The sequence below is a fragment of the Mobula birostris genome, chromosome 21 (genome assembly GCF_030028105.1).
Source record: "Mobula birostris isolate sMobBir1 chromosome 21, sMobBir1.hap1, whole genome shotgun sequence".
Classification (NCBI taxonomy): Eukaryota; Metazoa; Chordata; class Chondrichthyes; order Myliobatiformes; family Myliobatidae; genus Mobula; species Mobula birostris.
In genome coordinates, this window is record NC_092390.1 from 32,693,462 (window position 1) to 32,712,949 (window position 19,488).

General features: G+C 43.5%; 1 protein-coding gene across 3 annotated transcripts in view; it reads left to right on the forward strand.

The window, feature by feature from the left end:
* The first annotated feature begins 272 nt into the window (after positions 1-272).
* LOC140185701 (multiple inositol polyphosphate phosphatase 1-like) overlaps positions 273-19,488 on the forward strand; it is an 81,552-nt gene continuing 62,336 nt past the window's right edge. For all 3 annotated transcript variants that reach the window (XR_011882697.1, XM_072239245.1, XM_072239247.1), the window contains exon 1: positions 273-1,491. Coding sequence is in view for 2 of the 3 variants with exons in the window: in XM_072239245.1 (XP_072095346.1) it covers positions 723-1,491 (769 nt within the window). In the remaining variant the exon portion in view is untranslated. The remainder of the gene's footprint in view (positions 1,492-19,488) is intronic.

The following is a 19,488-nucleotide window of genomic DNA, read 5'->3' on the forward strand; positions in this document are numbered from 1 at the left end:
TTTGAACATTTGAGAAAAGTGTGGATAGGTACAGGGATGACAGGGGTATGGAAGGCTAGGGTCCCGGTGCAGGTCGATGGGAGTAGTCAGTTTAAATGACTCAGCGTAGACTAGACGGGCTGAAGGGCCTGTTTCTACGCTGTACTTTTCTATGACTCTATCAGTGTAACTCAGTGTTTGTTCATGTCCCAATGTCACTATCTCTCTGTAACCTGGTGTCTCTATATATCTCAGTGTAACTCAGTACTGTATCGGGTCCTGATAAAGGGACTCCGACCGAAATGTCGACTGCTTATTCCCCTCCAGATGCTCTTGACCTGCTGAGTTCCCCTAGCATTTTGCTTTGGATTTCCAGCATCTGCAGAATCTCTTCGTGTTTATAACTCGGTTATTTCTTTATGTTCCGATGCTACCGGGTACATCTAAATATTTGTCTCACTGTAACCCGGTGTCCCTGCACGCCTCACTGTAACCCAGAAACGGAGCATCTTCCTATTCCCATTTGGGCTCGGCACCTCTGCAATAACGCAGTCCCATTCACTCCATTGGCGTTATCGTAACGTAGGTTTGTAGCAGTGCAGTAACAGCCTCTATCCCGGAGCCACCGTCAGTCTCGGGCGAACCTTTTCATCCTCTCTGGTTGTTTCGTGTTGCGGCGGCGCCGGCCACCGCGATCGGAGGACCGGTGCGGGGCCGGTATCGGGAGGACCGACGCGTGAACCATGCTGATTCGGTGGGCCGGATTCCGGTGCGAATTCTCCGGCCGGGGCCCGCGGGTTCTCCGGCGAGCGCTGCTGATTGTGTGGGTTTGCTTGCGGCTCTCCGGCGCCTCCACCGGCCGGTCGGCCTGGGCTGAGCATTACGGCACCAAGTCGCGGTACCGGGACGTGGGCCGGGCCGAGGGTTCCTGGCTGCCCCCGGCTCACTGCACCCAGCTGCAGCTGAACGGCCTGATCCGGCACGGCACCCGCTACCCCACCAGGAAGAATGTGCCCCGCATGCTGGAGATGCACCAGCTGGTGAAGGAGCTGGGGGACACCGGCCTCGACCTGGTGCAGGCCCTGGCCGCCTGGGACATGTGGTACCACGAGCGGATGGACGGCCGCCTCCACCAGCTTGGAGTCTCCGAGATGGCCCAGCTAGCCGAGAGGCTGGCCGCCGGCTTCCCCCGTCTCCTGGCCCCGCAAAATTACCTCGAGAACAGGGTCAAGTTCCTGACCAGCTCCAAACACCGGTGTGTCAACAGCACCCAATCCTTCATCCGAGGTCTGGAGAGGCACCTGGGCTTGCGGGACAATGCCACCGGCCAGTGGGAGGTCGACGACGGGCTGCTGCGCTTCTTTGATTCCTGCCAGAAGTTTGTGAGGCTGGTGGAAAACAACGGAGCGGCCCTACACGAGGTGGAAGTGTTCAAAACAGGCCCAGAAATGGAGAGAGTGATCCAAAAAATGGCACAGAAGCTGGGCGTGTTACCAGGGGACATCAGTATCGGTAAGTACATAAAATTTGGTTATAAATCTTGACTCTCACTTATCACTTCATGTATAAAACTGGGTGGTTTTTTGACTAATCTTGACTAATTCATCACCCTTTAGATCATGCAATGCTACTTGAGAGCACTGGTGTGATCACTTTCAACTGTTCTGTGGTGACTCAGATGATGCAAAGAAGCAATCTCCCAGATGTAACAGTGGCCAGAGGACCCAGGGTAAAGAAGGAACTGAAGGAAATCCACATTAGGCAGGAAATGGTGTTGGATAGACTGATGGGACTGAAGGCTGATAAATCCCCAGGGCCTGATGGACTGCATCCCAGGGTACTTAAGGAGGTGGCTCTAGAAATTGTGGACGCATTGGTAATCATTTTCCGATGTTCTATAGATTCAGGATCGGTTCCTGTGGATTGGAGGGTAGCTAATGTTATCCCACTTTTTAAGAGAGGAGGGAGAGAGAAAACAGAACCAGTTAGCTTGACATGAGTGGTGGGGAAGATGCTGGAGTCAATTATAAAAGATGAAATAGTGGTACATTTGGATAGCAGTAACAAGATCGGTCCGAGTCAGCATGGATTTACGAAGGGGAAATCATGCTTGACTAATCTTCTGGAATTTTTTGAGGATGTAACTATGAAAATGGATAAGGGAGAGCCGGTGGATGTAGTGTACTTGGATTTTCAGAAAGCGTTTGATAAGGTCCCACATCGGAGATTAGCGGGCAACATTGGAGCACATGGTTTTGGGGGTAGGGTACTGACATGGATAGAAAATTTGTTGGCAGACAGGAAACAAAGAGTAGGGATTAACGGGTCCTTTTCAGGATGGCAGGCGGTGACCAGTGGGGTACCGCAAGGCTCGGTGCTGGGACCGCAGCTGTTTACAATATACATTAATGATTTAGATGAAGGGATTAAAAGTAACATTAGCAAATTTGCAGATGACACAAAGCTGGGTGGCAGTGTGAAATGTGAGGAGGATGTTATGAGAATGCAGGGTGACTTGGACAGGTTGGGTGAGTGGGCAGATGCATGGCAGATGAAGTTTAATGTTGATAAATGTGAGGTTATCCACTTTGGTGGTAAGAACAGGAAGGCAGATTACTATCTGAATGGTGTCAAGTTAGGAAAAGGGGAAGTACAATGAGATCTAGGTGTCCTTGTTCATCAGTCACTGAAAGTAAGCATGCAGGTACAGCAGGCAGTGAAGAAAGCTAATGGCATGTTGGCCTTCATAACAAGGGGAGTTGAGTATAGGAGCAAAGAGGTCCTTCTGCAGTTGTACAGGGCTGTGGTGAGACCACACCTGGAGTATTGTGTGCAGTTTTGGTCTCCAAATTTGAGGAAGGACATTCTTGCTGTTGAGGGAGTGCAGCGTAGGTTCACGAGGTTAATTCCCGGGATGGCGGGACTGTCATATGTTGAAAGATTGGAGTGACTGGGCTTGTATACACTGAAATTTAGAAGGATGAGAGGGGATCTGATTGAAACATATAAGATTATTAAGGGATTGGACACGCTAGAGGCAGGAAACATGTTCCTGATGTTGGGGGAGTCCAGAACCAGAGGGCACAGCTTAAGAATAGGGGGTAGGCCATTTAGAACGGAGTTGAGGAAAAACTTTTTCACACAGGGTTGTGGATCTGTGGAATGCTCTGCCCCAGAAGGCAGTAGAGACCAATTCTCTGGATGCTTTCAGTTGAGAGTTAGATAGAGCTCTTAAAGATAGTGGAGTTAAGGGATATGGGGAGAAGGCAGGAACAGGGTACTGATTGCGGATGATCAGCCATGATCACAGTGAATGGCAGTGCTGGCTCGAAGGGCCGAATGGCCTACTCCTGCCCCTATTGTCTATTGTCTATAACAGTTTTTCTAAAAGTTTTAAGGTGGTAAAAAGAAGCTTGATAATCACTTAATGTGAAATAATTAGGAACATTAATCATAAAATCAAATTGACAGGCTCCCTTTAACCCTGAAAAGATTTAGTGATGTTGGCAATGGTTTGGGGGGGGCGTGGGGGTAGGCAAGGAGGAGGTTTCCGTTGGTAGCAGACCTCTTTTAGCAGATGCTGAGTATAGAACCAATCTACTGTGTGCTTCAGAGAAAGTACCCCACTCTGGCTTGATTTTAGCCATCGAGCATGTAGAAACGCTGGTGTGACCTGCATACTGCAATTTGAGTACTGAGCTTGAAGTAAACTGGAGCGTATTGTCACAGTAAATTGAACAGCTTCATAGTAGCTCCACTCTTAAAAAGAACTAGTTCAGTGGTGAAATGGAACAATGTAACAAGGCAAAGTTCAAGGTTGAATTTATTATCAGAGTACATACATGTCACCACATACAACCCAGAGATTCTTTTTCCTGTGGGCATACTTAGCAAATCTATAGAACAGTAACTGCAATCAGGATCTGTTAAACTGTAAACATCAGGAATTGTAAGCTGTAAACAGGCTGTGCAAATGCTGATAATAAATAAATAGCAATAAATAACGAACATGAAACAAGATAAAATAAGTGAGTGTAGTTATCCCTTTTTGTTCAAGAGCCTGATGGTTGAGGGGCAGTAACTGTTGTTGAACCTGGTGGTGCGAGTCCTGAAGCACTTGTACCTTCTACCTGATGGCAGCAGCGAGAAAAGAGCATGACTTAGGTGGAGGAATCTAGAACCAGAGGGTGCAGCCTCAGAATAGAAGGATTCCTTTTAGAACAGAGATGAGGAGGAATTTCTTCACCCAAAGAGTGGTTATGGAATTCATTTTTACAGACAGCTGTCGAGGTCAAGTCATTGGGTTTATTAAAGTGGAGGTTTAGAGGTTCTTGATTAGAAAGGGCATTGAAGGTTAGCGGGAGAGAGCAGGAGAATGGTGTCGTGAGGGATAATAAATCAACCATGATGGAATGGTGGAACTGACTCAATGGGCAGAGTGGCCTAATTCTGCCTCTGTGTCTAGTGGTCTCTTGCTTGCTCCAACTTTCAACAAAATCGACCTCAGGATCACTCTCTGATGCTAACAGTGATATCTTTAATATCCAAAACTGTATGTTGACAGCTTGTATAAGCAGTATTCAAAATCTGCAAGTGTTCATTGTCTTGTTGATTGAAGTTATGAAGAACTGTTAAGTCTCTAATGCAATTCTCTAGCTGCAGTGGTTTCTTCGTTTTAGTTATTAATCATTTTCCAGCCTTCTGTTAAACCGCTTGTTGAAACTGGCTACTGTTCAGTGAAGTGAATGTGTATTTTGCTCTTGGGGATCAGATGTTTGGAGAACACAATTTTAATCAAAATATCAGGTTGCAGGACATTTTCAAGGTTGAAATAAGAGGTAAATCAGGAAGCAGTGACTAGGAGACATTTAGTCTTTACAAGCTTCCAATTCAGTGAAAAAATAAATGTTTGAATGAGAAACCATTACTAACATTTTTTTTGGTATCTTGAAGAGCAATTATTTAGATTAGGAGATAATGCATTTCAAACTTGACACAGGTTGGAGCAAAAGAAAAGTTGGGTGATGTGTTTTTAGCTGAAACTTGCTGCTCGCTGTTGCAACATGTCATTGTCAGAAGTGTAAACAATTGCACTTTTGGTTTTAGTTTCTCCTGTTTGCTTATCTTGTAGTTAAATTGATGTCTTTGTTCCCTATTTTCAGGGACGTATTGTATTGCTTATATTCTTATTGTTTCACAACCATGGAAACCATAGAAACTACAGCACAGAAACAGGCCTTTTGGCCCTTCTTGGCTGTGCCAAACCATTTTCTGCCTAGTCCCACTGACCTGCACACGGACCATATCCCTCCATACACCTCCCATCCATGTACCTGTCCAATTTATTCTTAAATGTTAAAAAAGAGCCTGCATTTACCACCTTAATTAATTAAATTAACCTTTAATTAATATTCATTGATGAAGAATTACATGTCGTCTACAGCACTGACACTGTTCACTTGCTCTACTTTTCCACATTAATGTTTATTTTGCACTGTAGCCTTGTTCCAGCTACATTTGCCTATCAATCTGTTCCTTTCTCATTCCTGAATTTGTCATCCTTCCTCCTGTATGAATGTATCACTGCCTTCAGATCTACTGTTCTACAGAAATTAAAACTAAATTAAATAATTTTCCTTTCAGGCAAGAGGTAACCATAGCAACTTCCCCAATATATCTGTTAGCAAATTATTATCTGTTAGCTACAGTCCAAACCGTTCACGTGCCTTCTAATGTATTGAATCACTGATATGCTGCATCACAAATTCATCAAAAACTTGAACAAGAACAAAGCTGAATAAGTAGATCTAAACACTGTCCCTCCATACACAGCTTGGTCTTGGTTAACAGCTACACAATGACTTCTGTACTGTGAGATGAGCAATACACGATGCTATCAACATGGATTGGAAAAAAGTGTACAGCAAATATATTACTGTAGATAATATTGTTATATAACGTTTATTCTGCTTAAAGAGAGTCTCCATAGCTCCTTGATCTAACTCTCTGCAGGAGGTGGTTGACATTATGCGTTGCTATTTACAGTTGTGCACTGAGGGATGAAGGTCATTTATATCTTTACTTATTTCTCAATGTTCAATAGATTGATATTAGAATAGATTCAAGTGTAGGCTTGTCTCTGGTATGACGAAAATGTTGCACACAAATTACTTGTTAAGTAATGCCGAGGCCAGAACTGCTTCTTACTTGATACCTCCCTTTCTCCCCCTCCCACCGTCCCCCTCACCTGGTTTCACCTATCACTAGCGAGCTTGCATTCTTTGCTGTCCCCTCACCATCTTACTCTGCCTTCTGTCCCTTCCTTTCCAGTCCTGATGAAGTGTCTCAGCCCAAAACATTGGCTGTTTATTCTCCTCCATGACCTGCTGAGTTCCTCCTGCATTTCTTTCTTTCTTTATTTAGAGATACAGTGTGGAACAGGCCCCCCAGCCCAACAAGTCACGCCGTCCAGCGACACACCTATTTAACCCTAGCCTAATTACAGTACAATTTACAAAGACCAGTTAACCAACGAACTCTGGTGCGAGGAAACCGGAGTCCCCGGAGGAAACCCACACGCTCACGGGAAGGACGTACAAACTTCTTATAGAGGACACCGGAATTTATCTCTGTGAGCTCCAGTGCCTCGAGCTGTAATAGCGTCACACTCAGAGTGTGCTGCTCAAGCTTTCCAACATCTCCAGAATATTCAGTATATTCTGAAATGATGGAAGATGTTGATGCTATAACATTGCCATGAAGTATCAGGTGGTCACTAAACCGTTTTCGATTCACATGTTGTGCAAAGGTTGGACCAAAGAGCTGATTGTCGACTTCAGAAAGGGTAAGACGAGGCAACACAAAGCAATCCTTACGGAGGGATCAGAAGTGGAGAAGTGAGCAATTTCAAGTTCCTGGGTGTCAACATCCCTGAGGATCTGACTTGGTCCCAACATATCAATGCGGCTATTTAAAAAAAAGCAAGGCAGCGGCTGTATATCATTAGGATTTGAGAGGATCTGGTTTGTCGCCTGAAACACTCAAAAACTTCTATAGATGTACCGTGGAGAGCATTCTGACTTGCTGCATCACCGTCTGGTGTGGGTGGGTGGGGGGGGGGGGCTACAACGCAGGATTCAAGTGAGCTGCAGAAAGTTGTAAAATTAGTCAGCTCCATCACGGGTACTATCCAAGACATGTACAAGGAGCGGTGCCTCAGAAAGGCAGCTTCCATTATTAAGGACCCCCATCATCCAGGGTAGGCCCATTTTCTCATTATTACCGTCAGGAAAGAGATACAGAAGCATGAAGGCACACACTCAGTGATTCAAGAACAGTTTCTTTCCCTCTGCCATCCAATTCCTAAATGGACATTGAACCCATGAACGCTACCTCACTTTTTTATTACTTTTCTTTTTTTTTACTACTTTTAATTTAATGATTTAACACACACACACACACACACACACACACACACACACACACATATATATATTGTAATATATTTATTTTTTTCCTCTATATTTTTCAGGTATTGCATTGTACTGCTGCAACTAAGTTAACGAATTTCATGACATATGCCGGTGATATTAAACCTGATTCTGATTTTGATCTCCAGAATGTCTGATGTTTATAACACAGGACTGAAGTTCAGTTCCCACCATGACTGTCATATTTAAATTCATTTCATTCAGTATATCCTGAAATGATGGAACATGTTGAAACTATACCATTGCCATGAAGTACCAGATTATCACTAAAACTTATTATATTCACATGCTGTGCAAAAGTTAGACTTTGGAGAAAAAAAGATTACAGTGCCCAACTGAGTCACACCAAGTCACTCTGAAACTAGGGTCTGGCTTTAAAAAAATCAAATGAAGTGAGTTTGACCACGTTCCCCCAGAGCTATCACTTCTTGCTGAGTAAACTTCAACCAAGGAGAGCTTTATTATATAACACGATTCCAAACATAGTGGCATTATTCATAACCAAACTTTGTAAGACTTGAGTTTCACTTTGACTGCAGTGACAGAATTTGGATAAAAAACACTGCTGTGCAGTTTTTACTGCTTCTTCTGTGCATTATTTTTATCCATTAGCATTAATCCTGTGTGTAATTTTATTTTATTTGAATCCTGTGCATAATTTTATTTTATTTGAATTCCAATGCACTCAAATACTTGATGAGAAATTTTCATAATCATTGTGTTTTGAAAGGGTGACAGAGATAAATAGCTTGTACTAAAACTTCTTTCAGTGATTTCTGTAGAGTGGGAAATGCTTAACGTTGGTAGAGGAACATGTGCAGTAAATGTTTTCATGATTCAAGATTCAAAAAACTTTATTGTCATTCTAACCATACATCAGCTCTGCAGGGCAGAATGAGACAGCGTTTCTCAGGGGCAGTGCAATCATAACATAACAAACGCAACACTAAATAATAAACATAACAATAAATAGTAAAACACAACAGCCACATGTCAGTTAAAATCAGTTATAAGTGTCCAGTGCAAGTTAAAAGTGTCCAAAGCAGAGTCAGGTGGAGCAGCTATTTAGCAGTCTGACTGCCTGTGGGAGGAAGCTGTTTAGTAGCCTTGTGGTTTTAGTTTTGATGCTCCTGTAACGTTTGCCTGATGGCAGAAGAACAAACAGTTCATGGAGAGGGTGTGAGGGGTCTTTAATGATGTACCGTGTCTTCTGGAGGCATCGACTCTGAAAGAGGTCTTGCACAGAAGGTAGGGAGACCCCAATAACCTCCTCTGCTCGAAGATGAAGAAACTGCTATACAGGTGTCCCCCGCTTTTCGAACGTTCACTATACGAAACCTCACTGTTACGAAAGACCTACATTAGTTCCCTGTTTTCGCTAACAGAAGGCGTTTTCACTGTCACGAAAAAAGGCAGCGCGTGAAAAAAAAGCGTGATAAAAAGCAGCGTGCGAAAAAAGGCAGCGCACGCCCCGAGCAGCTGCTCTCCTCCGGATTCAGAACGGCATTCTTGCCGGCATTGCTTAAACACGTGCCTGTGAGCAGTCATTAGCAAGATGAGTTCTAAGGTATCAGAAAAGCCTAAAAGAGCTCGTAAGAGTGTTACACTTAGCATAAAACTAGACATAATTAAGCGTTTTGATCGTGGTGAACCAAGTAAGGACGAAGTGAGTTTGGCTTGTGGAAGTTGATGAAGATGATGTCGAAGAGGTTTTGGCATCCCATGACCAAGAACTGATAGATGAAGAGCTGATGCAATTGGAAGAGGAAAGGATAACAATCGAAACCGAATGAGTAATGATAAAGTACGACTTTAATTTTGAAAGGGTACGTCGGTTTAGGGCATATTTACAAAATGGTTTGTGTCCTTACAAAGAACTGTATGATAGAAAAATGTGCGAGGCTCAGCAGTCAAGCATACTGTCATTTTTCAAGCCTTCCACATCAGCCACAGCAGCCGATGAACCTCGACCTTTGACATTGAGGCGGGCAGAGATAGAAGAAGATGAGCTGCCTGCCCTAATGGAAACAGACGACGAGATGACACCCCAGTGTCCCACCACCCCAACCCCCAGGCCGCGGACGGATACCGATTTGCAGAGAATGCAGTGGTAGCCGGGAGGCACACAGCACATCTTTAAGAAAAAAGCCGAAATAAACATGCTAATTAATTAGGTGCTGTCCGGCACGTAATTATCGGCCCAGATCAGAGACGATGCAATCGGCAATCGCCTCTGATCTGGATCAACAATTATGTGCCGGGCAGCACCTAATTAATTAGCATGTTTATTTCGTTTTTTTTCTTAAAGATGTGCTGTGTGCCTCCCGGCTACCGCTGTACCCCTGCATTCTCCGCGAATTGGTATCAATCGGCAGCCCAGGGGGTGGGGGCTACTGCACCACCCCAACCTCTGACGACTCAGCCTAACACACCATCATCAGTGTGCTCTGCACTGTCTTCCTGATTCCCGTAAGTGATACTACACTGTACATACGTTATTTCTACCTTATATAGGCTGTGTATTTTTACGTGTTATTTGGTATGATTTGGCAGCTTCGTAGCTTAAAGGCTACTGAAGAGAGCTTGCGCTGTGTTTTTGCCAAGAGCGCTTGCGTGAGATTTTCGCTATGGAGAACAGTTCAGGCAATGATTGTAGAAAAGTATTTCTACTTTATATAGGCTGTGTATTTATCATATCATTCCTGCTTTTACTATATGTTACTGTTATTTTAGGTTTTATGTGTTATTTGGCATGATTTGGTAGGTTATTTTTGGGTCTGCGAACGCTCACAAAATTTTCCCATATAAATAAATGGTAATTGCTTCTTCGCTTTACGACATTCCGGCTTACCAACTGTTTCATAGGAACGCTCTACCTTCGGATGGCGGGGGAAACCTGTATATCATATCATATAAAGCCATATAATGTTGGCAAGCTCTTGAAGGTACATAACACACACGAAATGCTGGAGGAACTCAGGCCAGGGAGCATCTATGGAAAAGAGTAAACAGCCAACGTTTTGGGTCGAGACCTTCCTGCTGAGTTCTCCAGCATTTTGTGCGTGTTGCACTGGATTTCCAGCATCTGCAGACCTTCTCGTTTTTGTGATTTATACCATCGTAATGATAGCTTGTCCTAACATTTATTGCCCTTCCAAGATGTTGATATTGTGGTAGCTATAGAACACAAGGTAGTTGACTTCATTTTCGGAGGTGATAATTGACTGCTGCCTATTTGGTGTGAATGCGCAGTACTTCTTATCAGCCATTGCCTGAATGTGATCTAGATCCGCAGCAGACAGACACAGGGGTGTTTCATTTTCTGAGGAGTTTTAATTGGAATTGAACATTGCACAAACATCCTCGCTTCTGACGTCACGGACGAAAATGTCATTGGTGAAATAAAGAATATCGTTGGGTTTGGTTGGACTTGCAGGAGTTTCCTGAACCTGGGATGGTTGACCTCCAACAATCAAAGATATCTTCCTTTGTGTGACGTATAGCCCAACCACTGGAGTGTTTTCCCCTTTCCCAGCACTCCTTTGTGTCTCAAAAGCCATCATGCTCACCTCACATCTAAACTTTGGGCCTTGTTTTAATTAGGTCTTGAGTTAAATGACCCTGGTAAAACTGGGAATGAACCGGCAAGTTAGTAATAGGCAGCCGTCATTCCCAAGGGATCATGGGTTTGCACCTCTGGTGGTCTGTGTCCTCCCCAGAGCGCAAGCCTGGGCGGGAAGATTTGAAGAACCGGCTGTTGCCCATGCAGTGGATTCCCCTCTCCACGTTACTGATGTAGTCCAAGGGAAGGGCAAGCGCTGATACAGTTTGGCACCAGTGTCATCGCAGAGGTTGCCAGAGTGAAGTTGTAAAGAACATCAAACTGCCTTAGGAACCCCGGCTCCAGATTTCTTCCTCGGGGTTTACTCCCAAAGCCTTTCCCATGGGTGGGCATGGCCAGAAGGCAGCGGAGGTTTAAAATCAAGATAAAATCCTCCTAGGCGGGCTGCCGTCCAAAGCTGACAAGCCCCACCTGCCTGAAGCAGCTGGTTTTGAGGTACCAGTGGTCTGCCTTTGCCCCTCCTCTTGTCAGTAGAAACAGTTCCGCCGGGCCTAGTAGCTAAGCCTCACGAGAAGGCCAAGAGTTAGACTTGGTTGTCAGAGGCTGTTAGAGACACATGCCATTTGGAGCACTTCATAGGTAGTGGGAGTTTATCTCCACTACCACCCCTGGCTACGACAATCTTAGGAACCATGAGCAAGTTATTTGTGCAAAAATTGTACGTTGTTGGGCTCATACAAGAGAATGAGGAGGTGATACAGAGGAGTTACAGGGAGGTAGTCACCTCTAAGTTGCAGGAGGCAGATGCTTGGGTGAATCTCAGGAGAGGGAGAGAGATTAGGCACTCAGTGCAGAGTACCCCTGTGGCCATTCCCCTCAGTAATAAGTATACAGCTTTGGAAACTATTGGGGGTATGACCTACTGGAGGAAGACACAGTGACTGGCTTTCTGGCACTGAGTCTGGCTTTGTGGCTCAGAAGGGAAGGGGGGAGAAACAGATTGCAGTAGTGATAAGGAATTCCATAGACAGAAGAACACACCGGAGATGCTGTGGACGTGAAAAAGAAACACAGATGGAATTTTGTCTGCCAAGGTCAGGGATGTCTCAGATTGGGTCCACAGCATTCTGAAGGAGGAGAGTGAGCAGATGGAAGTCATGGTACATATTGATACCAATGACATAGGTAGGAAAGGGAGGGGATCTGAAGAGAGAATATAGGGAGTTGGGTAGAAAGCTGAAAAACAGGACCTCGATTGCTGCCTGTGCCCTGCGCCAGTGAGGTTAAGAATAGGATGAATTGACAGATGAATGTGTTGATGAGGAAATGGTGCGGGGGGCAGGGTTTCAGATGTATGAATCATTGAGATTTCTTCTTGGGAAGGTATGACTTGTACAAAAAGGATGGGTTACACCTGAACCTGAGGGGGACCAATATCCCAGCGGGCAAGTTTGTTAGAACTGTTGGGGAGGGTTTAAACTAATTTCGCAGTGGGATGGAAATCAGAGTGACGGGGCAGTTGGTATACGTTGATGCATTGTGTAGTGAGACTGTGAGGAAGGTCAGGCAGTTATAGGGGAAAATTGCAGTTAATGGGATGAGTTGAAGTGCAATATGGGGGCAAAATCAAAAAAAGTGAAGAATACAGGATTGAAGGTGTTATATTTGAATGCACACACTATACAGAAAAAAGTAGATGATCTTGTGGCGTAGTTAGAGATGGGTAGATATGACATTGCTAGTCATAGCTGAAAGAAAATCATAGTTGGGAGCTTAACATCCACAGATACACTTTGTATCGATAGGACTGGCGGGTAGGCAGAGGAAGTGGCATCATTCTGTTGGTAAAAATGAAATCAAATTCTTAGAAAGAGATGACATACGATTGGAAGATGTAGAATTCTTTTAGGTAGAGTTAAGAAACTGCAAGTGTAATAAGATCTTTATGGGAGTTATCTCCAGTAGGATCCAGGATGTGGGATACAAATTGCAACGGAAGATAGAAAAGGCATGTAAAAAGGTCAATGTTACAGTAGTGAAGGGGGATTTCAAAATGCAGGTAGATTGGGAAAATCAGGTTGGTGTTGGATCCCAAGAGAGGGAGTTTGTAGAATGGCAACGAGATGGCTTTTTACAGCGACTTGTGGTTGAGCCCACTAGGGGAAAGGCAGATCTAGTTTGGGTGTTGTGTAATAAACCAGATTTGATTAGGGAGCTTAAAGTAAAGAAACCCTTAGGCAGTAGTGATCATAATATGATAGAATTCACCCTGCAGTTTGAGAGGGAGAAGAGGTAGTCAAATGTATCAATATTACAGTGGAGTAAAAAGAATTACAGAGTCAAGAGAGAGGAGCTGGCCAGAGTTGATTGGAAGGGGACACCAGCAGAACAGCAATGGCTGGAGTTTCTGGGGCAATGCAGAAGGTGCAGGATAGATGCTTCTCAAAGATGAAGGGGGATGAGGCAACCATGGCTGACAAGGGAAGTTAAAAAAAAGAGAGTGTATACTGTAGCAAAAGTTACTGGGAAGGTAAAGGATTGGGAAGCTTTTAAAAGCCACCAGAAAGCAACTAAAAAGCCTTAAGAAGAGAAAATATGAAATATGAAGGTAAGCTAGCCAATAATATAAAAGGAGTTACCAAAAGATTTTTCAGGTGTATAATGCTTAAAAGAGAGGCAAGAGTAGATATCGGACTACTGGAAAATGATGCTGGAGAGGTAGTAATTGAGAACAAAGAAATGACGGACAGACATAATACTGTTTTGCGTCAGTCTTCATTGTGGAAGACACCTGAATCAGATGGACTACACCCGAGGGTTCTGAAAGATTGTGGAGGCATTAGTAAAGATCTTTAAAGTATAACTAGATTCTGGAATGGTTCCAGGGGACTGGATTGCAATGTCACTCCATTCTTTAAGACGGGAGGGAGGCAGAAGAAAAGAAATTATAGGCTCCTTAGCCTGATTTCAGTCGTTGGGAAGATGTTGGAGTCCACTATTAATGATGAGGTTTCACGGTACTGTACTTTGAAATGCAGGATAAAATAGGCCAAAGTCAGTATGGTTTCCTTGAGGGGAAATCTTACCTGACAAATCTGTTGGAATTCTTTATGAAAATAACAGGCATGATAGACAAAGGAGAGTCATTGAATGTTGTTCACTTGAATTTTCAGAAGGCTTTTGACAAGGTGCTGCAAATGAGGTTGCTTAACAAGATAAAGGTCAATTTATAGGAAAGATACTAGCATGGATGGAACATTGGCTGATTGGCAGCATGCAAAGAGTGAGAATAAAGAAGGTATTTTCTGGTTGGCTACCAGTGATGAGAAGTATTCCACAGGGGTCGGTGTTTGGACCGCTTTTTTCATGTTATATGTCAATGATTTGAATGATGGAATTGATGGCTTTGTGTCCAAGTTTGCAGACAATATGAAGATAGGTGGAAGGGCAGGTAGTGTTGAAGAAGCAGGGAGTCTGTAGAAAGATGAAATCGCTTATTGATATTGATGGCCAGTCAGTAATGCAGGGGTCTCCAACCTTTTTTGCACCGTGGACCGGTTTAATAAGACAGGTGAGAGTAGATATAGGATTGATAGAAAATGATGCTGGAGAAACTGTAATGGGAGATGAGGAGATGGCAGAGGAACTGAACTCTGAAGACTGAATTTTGCATCAGTCTTCACTGAGGGAAGACAGCAGTATACCGGACACTCAAGGGTGGCAGGGAAGAGAAGTGTGCGCAGTCACGATTACGACAGAGAAAGTACTCAGGAAGCTGAATAGGCTAAAGGTAGATAAATCTCCTGGACCAGATGGAATGCACCCTCGTGTTCTGAAGGAAGTAGCTGTGGAGATTGCGGAGGCATTAGCGATAATCTTTCAAAAGTCGATAGATTCTGGCATGGTTCCGGAGGACTGGGAGATTGCAAATGTCACTCCGCTATTTAAGAAGGGGGCAAGGAAGCAAAAAGGAAATTATAGACCTGTTAGCTTGACATCCGTGGTTGGGAAGTTGTTGGAGTCGATTGTCAAGGATGAGGTTACAGAGTACCTGGAGGCATATGACAAGATAGGCAGAACTCAGCATGGATTCCTTAAAGGAAAATCCTGCCTGACAAACCTATTACAATTTTTTGAGGAAATTACCAGTAGGCTAGACAAGGGAGATGTAGTGGATGTTGTATATTTGGATTTTCAGAAGGCCTTTGACAAGGTGCCACACATGAGGCTACTTAACAAGATAAGAGCCCATGGAATTACGGGAAAGTTACATACGTGGATAGAGCGTTGGCTGATTGGCAGGAAACAGAGAGTGGGAATAAAGGGATCCTATTCTGGTTGGCTGCCGGTTACCAGTGGTGTTCCGCAGGGATCAGTGTTGGGGCCGCTTCTTTTTACATTGTACATCAACGACTTAGATTATGGAATAGATGGCTTTGTGGCTAAGTTTGCTGACGATACGAAGATAGGTGGAGGGGCCGGTAGTACTGAGGAAACGGAGAGTCTGCAGAGAGACTTGGATAGATTGGAAGAATGGGCAGAGAAGTGGCAAATGAAGTACAATGTTGGAAACTGTATGGTTATGCACTTTGGCAGAAAAAATAAATGGGCAGACTGTTATTTAAATGGGGAAAGAATTCAAAGTTCTGAGGTGCAACGGGACTTGGGAGTCCTCGTACAGGATGCCCTTAAAGTTAACCTCCAGGTTGAGTCAGTAGTGAAGAAGGCGAATGCAATGTTGGCATTCATTTCTAGAGGAATAGAGTATAGGAGCAACGATGTGATGTTGAGGCTCTATAAGGCACTGGTGAGACCTCACTTGGAGTACTGTGGGCAGTTTTGGTCTCCTTATTTAAGAAAGGATGTGCTGACATTGGAGAGGGTACAGAGAAGATTCACTAGAATGATTTTGGGAATGAGAGGGTTAACATATGAGGAACGTTTGTCCGCTCTTGGACTGTATTCCTTGGAGTTTAGAAGAATGAGGGGAGACCTCATAGAAACATTTCAAATGTTAAAAGGCATGGACAGAGTGGATGTGGCAAAGTTGTTTCCCATGATGGGGGAGTCTAGTACAAGAGGGCATGACTTAAGGATTGAAGGGCGCCCATTCAGAACAGAAATGCGAAAAAAATTTTTTAGTCAGATGGGTGAATCTATGGAATTTGTTGCCACGGGCAGCAGTGGAAGCCAAGTCATTGGGTGTACTTAAGGCAGAGATTGATAGGTATCTGAGTAGCCAGGGCATCAAAGGTTATGGTGAGAAGGCAGGGGAGTGGGACTAAATAGGAGAAAATGGATCAGCTCATGATAAAATGGCGGAGCGGACTTGATGGGCCGAATGGCCTACTTCTGCTCCTTTGTCTTATGGTCTAATATTGACAATATTCTTGCGAACCGGCTGACTGGTGGGGGTTCAAGTAGGGTTAAACTCACCTCGACATGTCTTTTACAGTTAGAGTTGCCAACTTTCTCACTCCCAAATAAGGGACAAAAGTAGCAGTCAAATACGGGACACGTGTTTACCCCGAGAAAGACTACCATGACAATGAAGCCTTACACGGGCACCTGTGTACGCTTGCGTGTACGTGCCTTTTTTTTCTTTTGGTTTTGGTTTAACCTTCCTGATTCTGTTAAGTGAAATTACACTGTACATACATTATTTCTACTGTATATAGGCTGTGTATTTATCATATCATTCCTGCTTTTACTATATGTTAGTGTTATTTTAGGTTTTATGTGTTACTTGGTATGATTTGGTAGATTATTTTTTGGGTCTGGGAACGCTCAAAAATTTTTCCCAGATAGATTAATGGTAATTGCTTCTTTGCTTTACACCATTTCCACTTATCAATGGTTTCACAGGAACGCTCTACCTTAGCGGGGGAAATACGGGACAAGGGCAGTCCCGTATGGGACAAACCAATTTAGCCCAATATACAGGATGTCCCGGCAAATACGGGACAGTTGCTAACCCTATGTTCAAGTTCAAAAGTGCATGACAGGGAATGAGGAAAGGTGCAGCTGACTCGTATCATTTCCTCGCGGCCCAGTAGCACATGCTTTGCGGCCCAGCACCGGTCCGCGGCCCGGTGGTTGGGGACCACTGACGTAATGTACTAAAACAAAATGGGTGCACATTTTGTGATTTCTGCCTGTCTTAGTCCAGAATTCTTGAGCATCTGCTGAATTATATCAGCAGCAATGAGCAAGACATTTTCTTAGGGAAGAATATAATATCCTAGTAGTTGAAGTAAGCTGCTTACCTCCATTACTGTTGCTTGCTGTCAAAGAGCCTGTCACTGATCTGACCCTATATCAATGCTTTTATTCCATATTTCTTACAACCTACTTTAAACAAAATGTCCTGACGAAGGGTCTCGACCTGAAACGTCGACTGCACCTCTTCCTAGAGATGCTGCCTGGCCTGCTGTGTTCATCGGCAACTCTTATGTATGTTGCTTAAACAAAATGTTATCATTCACAGATTTTAAAACGACAATGAGAGGGAATCTTATTGAAACATAAAATTATGAAAGGGATAGATAAGATAGAGCCAGACAAATTGTTTCTACTGGTAGGTGAAACTAGGACTAGGGGACATTACCTCAAGACTCGGGCAGTAGATTTAGAATGGACATGAGGAGAAACTGCTTTTTCCAAAGAGTAGTGAATCTGAGGAACTCTCTGCCCAAAGAAGCAGTAGAGACTACCTCATTAACTATATTTAAGTCACAGATAGGTTTTTGCATAGTAAAGGAATTAAGGGTTATGGTGAAAAGTTAGGTAGGTGTAGCTGAGTCCATCAGCCATAATCTCATTGAATGACAGAGTATTATCAATAAACCAGATTACCTACTTCTGCTCCCATTTCTTATGTTCTAAGCAGCCTATTTGCATAGTTTTGGGGGTGAAGTTTTTGCCTTGCTGCTGCCTCATTTTAAATGCCAAGATCTACCACCTAGTGTAGTGGTTGCCAACCCGCCGACCTTTGAGACTTTTTTTAGATCTCGAAAAAAATCAAAAATAAATACACAAATAATGTTGTAATGTGAGCATTATAAAAAAAAAGTAATAGTAATTAGGATAATAGTAATATAGCAATACTTTCGCTACTGAAAGCTGTTTGTAAAGAGAGATTGTTTCCGGGTTGTGGGGTTTTAGTTCCGTTCATTCTGCCCAGTGCGCATGTGTATAGCTCCCTCACCATGCCCCACGTTTTCAGCGTAGCTTGTCCTGCATCAAAGTGACCAACTAGATTTGATAAGAGTACAGACTGTTGCAAACATCAACATACAGCACTCGCTTGTGATATCCTGATAACATGGCGGAGGCTCCACGAAAGAAGGCGAAAATGTACAAACTCCATCCAGAATGGGAAGAGGAATTTCTATTTACCTTGGTGAAAGACAAGTGTGTATGTATGTTGTGCCACCAAACACAAGCACTGACTAAAAGGGGGAACCTGGAGCGGCACCGCAACACCAACCACCAGAAATTTAAAGACATTTACCCCCCAAGAGCGCAATTCGTGCCAGGAAAGTTGAGGAGCTGAAATCGGGGTTGAAGGCCCAGCAATCGTTTTTCACAAAACATGCTGCTCAAAATAAGGCTGTTATTGAAGCATCATTTCATGTAAGTCGCCTTTTGGCTAAACACAAGAAGCCTTTTACGGATGGCAAGTTATTCAAGAAAGCAATTGCCATTACCGCAGAGACTGTTTTTAATGACTTTAAAAACAAAAACGGCATCACAACCGCAATACATAATATACCGCTTGGCCCTGCAACAGTGACAAGGAGGTTAGAGACACTGTCAGAGTTCGTGGATCGATTGTCACTCTGAATATTTTTCACTACAGTTCGATGAATCCCTGAATGTAATGCAAACAGCTCAGCTTGTTGTATTTGTCAGAATGGTTTTCCAGGATTTTAAAACAAAGGAGGACTTCCTCACTCTTTTGCAATTAAAGGAGAGAACGAGAGGTGAGGATATTTACAATGAGTTTAAAAAATATGTCCCTGAAAATGACATCACCATTCATAAACTGGTGGCAATTACAACTGATGGGGCCCCAGCAATGCGCGGTGTGCGTGTTGGTTTTATAGCACCAAAAGTCAGTGCCTACTTCGGGTCAACTTATCCATGTGAAATTGCATTTTCACAAATGAAAATTATTAAATCTAAGTACAGGAGCTGTCTTACTAACAGACACCTCACAGACTGTCTCAAACTGGCTGGCTGTAGTTATGAGCCAAATTTCAGGGAACTAGCAGAAAGTATTCAGCCCCAGTCATCACAGTGAGTGCAACAGTCAATTTTTATTCATTTATTTTTTGTGTTGAAATAAAATTAAATAATGAAACTTAGAATTAAAGGTGTGAAGTATTGTAATATTCTTAAAGAAAGACAGCTATGGCCTGTTTGATATGCTTAGTTACAGTGTTTTCTTGTTTG